This window comes from Tupaia chinensis, unplaced genomic scaffold (genome assembly GCF_000334495.1).
Source record: "Tupaia chinensis unplaced genomic scaffold, TupChi_1.0 Scaffold000078_1, whole genome shotgun sequence".
Taxonomy (NCBI): domain Eukaryota; kingdom Metazoa; phylum Chordata; class Mammalia; order Scandentia; family Tupaiidae; genus Tupaia; species Tupaia belangeri.
In genome coordinates this window covers 3,901,511-3,910,593 of record NW_006159539.1, presented here as the reverse complement: position 1 = coordinate 3,910,593, position 9,083 = coordinate 3,901,511, and the positions used below count along the sequence as shown (strand labels likewise).

The following is a 9,083-nucleotide window of genomic DNA, read 5'->3' as shown; positions in this document are numbered from 1 at the left end:
AAAGGGGGGGGGGGGGGCAGAGTCCAGTGCCCTTCCTGAACTGTCAACTCCACATCTGCGCTGGTGCGGTCTAGGGGAACCGCAGGTCTCTCAACTCCCCCAGTGATACAGTCTGTCACTACCCTTTGGGGAGCCTTGCTGGAGTTCACGCCTTCCTTTTTCAGCAGCGAAATGGAGGCCCCCCCAGGGCTCAAGAGCAGGGAGAAGAAGGTCCAAGCTACAGCCTGAGCCTGCAGCACCTGCAGTGCCAGGCTGGCCTGGGGTTGAAGGGAAGGCAGCAGGGCATGGTTCAGGCTCAGAGGGCTGAGGACAGGCCAGCCGCCAGGTCGGAGTGCTTCAAGGAGCACACGGGCCTCAGAGCCACAGGCAGGCCCAGAGCAAGCTGCTCAGCCACGCCCAGCTGCCCCCTGCCCTCGCCTCTAGTGACCCCCGTCCCCTCTACATTCACATCGGCACAATGGGAGCCCAGGGTCAGGTTTTCGAAAGCCCTAGCAGGTCTGAGCCCTCGCCTACTCTCTCTCTCTCTCTCTGAAAATTACCATGGGTACTTTTCCAACCAGGAAATATATCAAAATTATTATCGCCAACGGAGCCAGGTTGAAGCCAGTTAAACGTGTAGCACTGAGTGCATTAAAAATGAGGTTATGTTATACTAGCCAACGCGAAAGCCAAAGTAAATTTTAAAAAGGAAGAGCTATATGGAGATGATTACGTAATAAGGACGTTGTAATTTAAGCTGAATTATGAACTGGAGAAATAAATGCGAAAAGGAACCAGGTATGAATAATGCCATTCGAACTTACTCATTATTCACAAGAGGGACATTTTGGAAAATGTAGTCTCAAGTACCAATTAATTAATGAAGCCTAATTGATTTATTAACTTAAACCAAGTAGAGATAAAAATGGAATAAATCGAGACCAGCAGATGGTGGAATGGTTACATCGCTGGACTCTCATGTAGTTGTCCGCAGTTCGAGTCCCAGACCGGGCAGCTTAAAACTCACACTGGGCATGTGTGCCCAAAATCCCAAGGGGAAAATGGAGGAGAAAGGATTGTGGTGTGGCCTTCCTCCCTGGGGGGGGGAGGGGGAGATTTCTCACTTTCTGTCTCTCTGTCTCTATCTCTACAGTGAGCACATGTGCCCTACGGCACAAATCTGTCTTAAAAAAAATCTAATAAATCTTTCAAATCACTGCAAAAGTTTCACACACACAACATATAGTGAGAGAACAAACGGTAAATGACACAGAAATAGAAATATACAGGCCAATATTATTCATAACACTAATGTCAATGCTTTGAGCATCTCTTCTTAAAAATATCACCAAATATCCTCTCAAAGATCTAACTGTGGGACCAGCAGTTAGCGTAATGGCTGTGTTGCTGGACTCCCATGTAGTCGACCGCCGTTTGAGTCCCAGACCTGGTGGCTTAAATTCACGCTGGGTGCGTGTGCGTGTGTGCCCAAGATCCTGAGAGGAGAATGGAGGAGAAGGGATTGCGGTGTGGCCATCCCCCTGGGGGGTGATTTCTTGCTTTCTGTCTCTCTCTCTCTGTCTCTTTCTGGTGAGTGCATGTGTTCTATAGCAAAAGTCTCTCCAAAAATCAAAAGGATCTAATTGCTTACCTTTTGCAAGAGATAAACTAAGAAATAACATAAAAGCATAGACAGATGGGGCCAGCAGGCAGCATGATGGCTAAAGCACTAGATCCCACATGGCCCACTCTAAGGTTCGAGTCCTGGACCCAGCGGCTTGAGAATCACGTCAGGTGCACGTGCATGCATCCCGAAATCCTGAGAGGAGAATGGAGGAGAAGGAATTGTGGTGTGGCCATCCCCACTGAGGGGTGATTTCTCATGTTCCCTCTCTCCCTCTCGCCGTCTCTCCATTAAGTGAATACACCCTATTATGGGGAAAAAGAGGGGAGGGTTGTGGACAGGAGCTGATTATCAACAAGCAATGCTAGATCATTCACTAGAAAAAAAGAAAAAAACTAGAGTCTTACTTAATATCAAACACTAATAGATAAGTTAGAAAAATAAAAAGGCCAGGCAGGGACCAAGCAGGTGGCATAGTGGCTAAGGTGTTTGACTCCTACACGGCCGGCCACATTTTGAATCCTGGAATCATTGGCTTGAAAATCACACCGAGTGCATGTGCATGTGTGACCAAAATCCCAGGCGAAGGATGGAAGAGAAAGGCTTGTGGCATGGCTGCAACTGTGGTGGTTCAGTCGGGGAAGAAACTTTCACATTAAAAAGGAAAAGATCGATGAGTTTGATTATATTTCATGGAGGTTAGAACAGCTCCATAAAAAAAGTAAAATAAGAATAGCAAACAAGAGAATGTATCTTTTACAAGTAGGATAATGAAATATTAATTTAAATAAGAGGTTTTTAAAAAATATATGATAACATGATGATCATCCCGATAGAAACAGACAAATTCGTCATAATAAGAATTTGAAGGAGGGCTACCACCCGTGTATAAAGAGCTGCTTCTTGCCTTCCATTTCATAGGCTGGTGGATCTGTCAGGTTTGCTTTTTTTAAAGACAGATTTCTGCTATAGGTCACTTACGCTTGTTAGAAAGACAGACAGAAAGTGAGAAATCACACACACACACACACACCCCAGGAGGATGGCCACGCTACAATCCCTTCTCCTTCTTTCTTGGGATTTGAGGCATGCGCGCACTCACCCAGGGTAAGTTTTTAGCCGTCAGGTCCAGGACTCCATGGGAGTTCATAATCCCTTCTTCACTCTTCTCGCGAGACTTTGGGCACATGTGCACACACACCTGGTGTGTTTCACAGGTCAGCAGGTCGGGGACTCAGACTAAGTAGTTGGCCATGTGGGATCCAGTTGCCTTAACCTCTACACCACCTGACTGGCCCTCTATGGGTAAAGTTTTTACATATATACATAACATACATGAGAATATATATATATATATACACACACACACACGATGAAATATAAAATAGACATACATAGTGTGTGTATGCATGGTATATATGTGTAATATTGAATAGGCGTAAAAGGGGAATTACTGAAAACACTAACACAGATTATAATATTACCATTTGGCGTACTTTTCATTTCTTAATGCTTTTCGGCAGCCTTTAGATTTTCCCGACTTTGTAGCGACACTATCTTTTTTTGCAACAACCAAGACTCATGCTTCCCTCCTCTACCCCATGATATTACAGACAAGGTGACAAACCCGGAGAAGAGAGAAGGTCTGACCCCATAGGGAGGGGCACATCCAAAGTCAGAGTAGGAATAAAACCCTTATCTCTTACCCTCTGTGTCCAGGTCTTCCCGTGCTGGCTCCTGGAGCTCAGCTGAGGAGGAGTCAGACCACAGAGAGTACTGATGGCCGGGGTGAAGCCCCCTCACGGATCAGGACACACACACACACACACACACACACACACACACACACGAAGCCGCCATCTTGGTTTCGTCTAACTAGGCCAGAAGAGAGCCCTCCATCCCAACGCCCCGTTCCCACCAGTCCTGACACTCAGGAACAGCTGAGCCTTGATATACTGGAGACATTCTAACGAGACACTTACTGGTTGAGTTACTGCGCGTCCGTTGGTGGCAGGCCTTAGGAAACAGGAAGGTATTGCTTTGTGTCTCTGGTTTTCCAGGCTTTTCCCGAGAAGAAGTTGTGGAGGATTCCTGCAAAACAATTCCCCTTATTTTATTCCCAGGTTAGTTGGTAGAAAAATGTGCTTGGTAAAAACCGGATTTTGATATCAACCATGGAAGTACTTCTTGGATTATCCGTCTTCACCAATAAATGGTAGGCATTATAAGGGCAGGGAGTTAGAATCACGGTCATTCTCTCATTTGTAGACATATATTCGTTCACTGAATTAAAAATACTGAATGGGGGGCCAGCAGGTGGTGTGGCAGTTAAGGCTCTGGACACTCCCACATGGCTGACCAGGGTTCGAGACCCAGACCTGGTGGCTTGCTTTCTAGCTTTCTCTCTCTCTCTCTCTCTCTCTCTCTCTCTCTCTCTCTGTGTGTGTGTTTCTCTCTGGTCAAAATTCAAAAAAGAAATAAATGAATGAGTAAATAAAGTGCAAAATAAATAATTCTTTAAAAAATACTGACTGGTAGACTTTACGTAAATACTGGACTCAGGCAATAAATAATGATCAGGCGTCAAGGTCTTTACTAGCTAATGGGGATGAACAAGATAAACAGGGCCACTGGCCCTGAAGAGGTGGTGATTTAGCGAGGGAAGACCAACAGCAAACAAATCAAGGTTAAAGGCAATTATAGAAAATGATCGCGTGCCATGAAGAACAGACGTGGAGAGAGACGTGAGCAGGAAAACCGAGAAACAGTGATAACTACACCGTCCTAGGACACAGTGGGCACTTACGAAAACGTGTCGAATGAATGGCATATAAATACACTTGTAGGGGCCAGTTCCATGACCTGAGTTAAAGTAGCCAAATCCCACATGGCCAACCACGTGGTTCAAATCCCGGCCCCAGCAGTTTTAAAAACATGCCGGGCACATTTGAATACATGCCCCAAATCCAACAGGGTGGAGAAATGGCGGAGAAGGGACTCTGGCATGACCATGCCCCATGGGGGGGGAGGGTGCTTTCTCCTCTCCCTATCTCTCTGCTTCTCTCTCTCACTCCAGCAAATGCACATACCTTCTGGCAAATTCAATAAAGAAAGAAAAAAATAGATTTAAAAATCTTGACCCATCTAGGCATTCTTAAAGTATTATGATTTTAGTATATTCCTGATTTCCATCTGCAGAGATTTAAGATTTAAAAAACCAATACCCTCACCTTTTCTTATTGTCTCTCTTATGCTTTTTCTACCTTGCCATACAGATCAGATTTCCTTTCTTCCTTTCGTAATACTAACACCTGGGAAATTTTTATTAGTATCCCGTTTACAGCAGTGTATTTATTAAGCATATGTAGATTTATCTTCCTGACAGTCAGTAATGAAAGAGGAGACACAGGATTCTTCCTCGTGTAAGAGAACATCGAGGACAGCTTTCACTCTCTTCCCTCTCCTCACTGAGGTTTTAGAGACAGAGGGGCAAGGGCCAGATTTGACAGTGAGGATGATGGTATTTTACTTTCCCTGAGACTGTCTCTACATAACTATATCGTCTATAGAACTTACATCGTTACTCTAATTCATAACTTCATTAGCCACAGTAATCTTAACTCTCGAGTTACATTGGTTTTATTACTCACTACGGTAATCCTCGAGTGTGTGAATGCGTGCGTGCGTGTGTTTGTATGTGTGCTTTTTTTTAAGAAAGATTTTTGCTATAGGGTTTATGCACTTGCCAGAGAGACAGAAAGTGAGTAATCACCGCCCCCAGGGGGAATGGCCAAGCCGCAATCCCTTCTCCTCCATTCTCCTCTTGGGATCTTGGGCATGCACGCACACGCGCCTGGCGTGAGTTTCAAGTCACCGGGTCCGGGACTCAAACCGCAGTTAACCATGTAAGAGTCCAGCAACGTAACCGTCATGCCATCTGCTTGTTCCCTGTATGTGTGTTTTCTCACAGGAAAGCTGTGTGGATAACAAGCTCTCTAATATCTGCGCGTCTGAGAATGTCTTTCTGTGTTGTCTCCTTTGAATGACTGAGTATACTGTGGAATTTCTGGATATTGCAGTTCAACCCAGAAACTGCAGGTGACTTCAATGCTTTCTAGGAACTAGTGCTCTCCTGGCATTCTTTTCCAGCTGACACGACTACCTTTCTAAGATGCCAGGCTTGGCGGTGCCTGGTTATTGCACGTGTCATGTAAACGCCATCTCCGGCACCTCGTGCATCTCCCGGAGAGGAAGCAAGACAGACCTCAACCTCTACTGGCTGCCTATAACAGCGCCCTCTCCGCCCTTCGCCCCCATTGCAGGGAGGTACTGGGGGTCCTGGGGGTGCTGGTGGCATCTGTCCCACTCTCTCCCCTCCCATGTGGTCGACCCAGGGCTAATAAGCCCTCCCCTCGATCCAGTCTCACCTGCACTGTCATGCAGAAAGTGGGTTCCACAATGTGTTGGCCCCTTTCCAGGGTTTTCTGTTCTGACATGCATTTCTGCCTATTTGGATAGTCTTTGAATTTCGCAAGAAATTTCTAACAGGTGGAGGAGTTATTCGAATGTACTCTGGAGCCAGAAGTTCACTCACAGTCTTTTTTAAAAAACACAACTGTATCCAGTTCTGACACAAGAGGGTCCTGCAAGAAACCACATAGCAAGCAATTCCCTTTCAATTCTTGTACAAGGCAGGGTTTACACATCAGAGGATCTGTCCCAGACCACTCCCGGGTACGCGTGCGCCTTTTCAGCAGCAGATGGCGCTATATTAACTTGAACAAAAGTACCTTCTCCGATCAGAAGTCTTTCAAAAAGAAAGCAGCAATTATATAGAAGGTGGTTCGGCTTGTTTCTTAAATTTTTGCCATAGGGCGTGTGCACTTTCCAGAGAGAGAGAGAAAGGGGAAAAGTGAGAAAGTATCCCCTATGAGGAATGGTCACCCTGGGAGTCCTTCTCTATTTCCCCCTCCTGTTGGACGGTCGGACAAGCACACACACTGCACCCAGCATGTTTTTCAAGCCATGGGACTGGAACCTGAGCCCAGGCCGGCCATGTGGGATCCAGCTCCCTTAACCACGAGGCCCCAGGCCCGGCCCCCAAACAACCTCTGTGATCACTTCCAACTCTATACTTCAAACGTAACTGACGCTTACATCGAAAGGACTACAGAGCTCCGGAACTTTCTGAAGTAGTCACATGTCGGAAGATCGTTCACAAGAACAAGGGTCTTCCCTGGGTTCCCAGAGGGGCCCGGTCACTCTCAGACGCATATCCTGGGTGGAGTGCTTTCTCTTCAAAGCAGTCTCTGTAGGAGTCCCGAGAACAGCTGCTCCGTGTGATCCCTGCCTGACGCACAGAACAGAACTCTTCTGTCCCTGCTCCCGAGGTGGGGCTGCCCTCAGAGTCAGAGACTGTCAGTGAGGTCAGGGGCTGGCTAAGGCACCTCTCAACACACTTCCCCTACAATCCGACAGTAGCCCGGGCAGCGGTTCTGTGGGTGCCGAGCACCCTGTCACTCATTTCCAGAGAGCAGTTTCTCCATTCATCAGTCCCAGGGGAGATTCAATGGGGAATGGGGGCCACTGTCCATGGAGTTCTTTTTTTATTATTAAATTTTATTCATCATCATTTTTAAGATTTTTTTTTTTCCCTTAGAGTGCTCGCACTTGCCAGAGAGAGAGACAGTGATAGAGACAATGAGAAATCACGCCTAGGAGGGATGGCCACATCACAATTCCTTCTCAATTCTCCCAGGGTCTTGGGCACAAACATACACGTCCCAGCATGAGTTTCAAGCCACCGGGTCTGGGACTTGAACCACAGTCAGCATGTGGGAGTCCAACAATGTAACCACTATGCCACCTGCTGGCCCTTCTTTTTTTTTTTTTTTTTTTTACCCAAAAAGAGAAAGAGAGAGAGAGAGGGAAAGTGAGAAAGCAAGCCACCAGGTCCAGGACTCAACCCGTGGTCAACCACGTGAGAGTCTAGCTCCTTAACTACCGTGACAACTTACCAGCCCTAACTGTCCATAGAATTCTTCAAAGAATTTCCCCAAAACTTTGGATCAGTCATGTATCTTCTAGGGCTAAACAGCCAACCCCCAGAGATGAAAAAACATATACACATACACACACACGTATGTATGTGTGTGTGTGTGTGTGTGTATGTGTGTGTGATATATCCCATGATCTCCACACAACCAGGAAATACATATAGAATGAACATGCACAATTCTGGTGCATCGTACCCTACAATCAGGATGATTGTGGAGCTTAAACGTCTCCCCCAGGGCTAGGAGCTTCTGCTGCTCAGTTAGGCGTGTGTGTGTGTGTGTGTGTGTGTGTGTCTGTGTAATGACTCCTGGCTGGCGCCACTGACAGAGGCACGATGCTTCTGGAGTCTGCCGAATGCACTTCTCTTCAATACAGACTGCTCCGTTTTCTCCCTGAACTGAGATACCGGAGCTGCTGCCATCTACGGGAGTCACAGAACACGTTTCCGCTGTCCTCCTGATCAGGGTTCATTTCCTGTGGTCGAGCTCATCAGACAGCAGTGAGCTTTGATCTTTTTTTTTGGCCATAGGGAGTATGCACTTGCTGGAGAGAAATGAAGACAGTAAGATGGAAGAGAGAGACAGGGAGAGGGAAAATAAGCAATCAACTCCCAATCTGCCCCTCCCCCACCCCCAGTGGGGATGGCCACGCTGCAATGCCTTCTCCATTCTCCTCCTAGGATTTTGGGCACACGCACACATGCACCCAGCATGATTTTCAAGGTGCTGGGTCTGGGGCGTGAACTGTGATTGGCCATGCAGGAGTCCTGTACCTTAATCGCTATGCCACCTGCTGGCCCCAATATGATACATGCATGTGGAGAGAGTTTGCGGCATCGCTCTGAACTGGTAGTGGAAGCACAGGCTGAGTCAGTCCCTCCTACCTAGAGCTAGCACCCCGCATCACGCTTCGGTGGGAACGTGCAAATATCTGTCTCGTTTGTTGTTTCCAGTAGAGACGATAGAAGCTAGGAATGCAGCATAGGGGGAGGTAAGGGGATCTTTAGGACGGATGTTCCATCAAAGCTGAGCCTTAGAGAATGGTGAAGATGGGGGATCGTGAAGACGAGGGGAAGAAGGTATTCCAGGCACAGGGAGTGGCAAAGGCCAGGACGTCTGGGCAGTGAGCAGTTGGCAAGACCCCGTCAGGGGTGACTCTCAAAGAGCAGGAGGAAGCCTACATGGGTTGCAATGCACACACCCAGGGCCTTAATTTAAAAAAGAGCCAGAGGGGCCAGCAGATGGCTTAGTGGTTGTGTCACTGGACTCCCACATGGCTGACTGCGGTTTGAGTCCTGGGACCCAGTGGCTTGAAAATCATGCTGGGCATGTGGGCATGCATGCCCAAGATCTTGGGAAGAGTATAGAGGAAAAGGGATTGCGGCATGGTTATCCCCCCGCCCCCGGGGGTGATTTCTCTCTTT

General features: G+C 47.3%; 1 protein-coding gene across 3 annotated transcripts in view; it reads right to left on the bottom strand.

The window, feature by feature from the left end:
* Positions 1-9,083, bottom strand: part of IL16 (interleukin 16) — an 89,046-nt gene that overhangs the window by 45,555 nt on the left and 34,408 nt on the right. For 2 of the 3 annotated variants that reach the window (XM_006142651.3, XM_027769049.1), the window contains exon 3: positions 3,586-3,694. In XM_006142651.3, the coding sequence (XP_006142713.1) occupies positions 3,586-3,694 (109 nt within the window). Of the gene's footprint in view, positions 1-3,585; positions 3,695-6,030; positions 6,247-9,083 lie in introns of all 3 variants that reach the window. The other variant, XM_006142653.3, reaches the window with a different exon arrangement.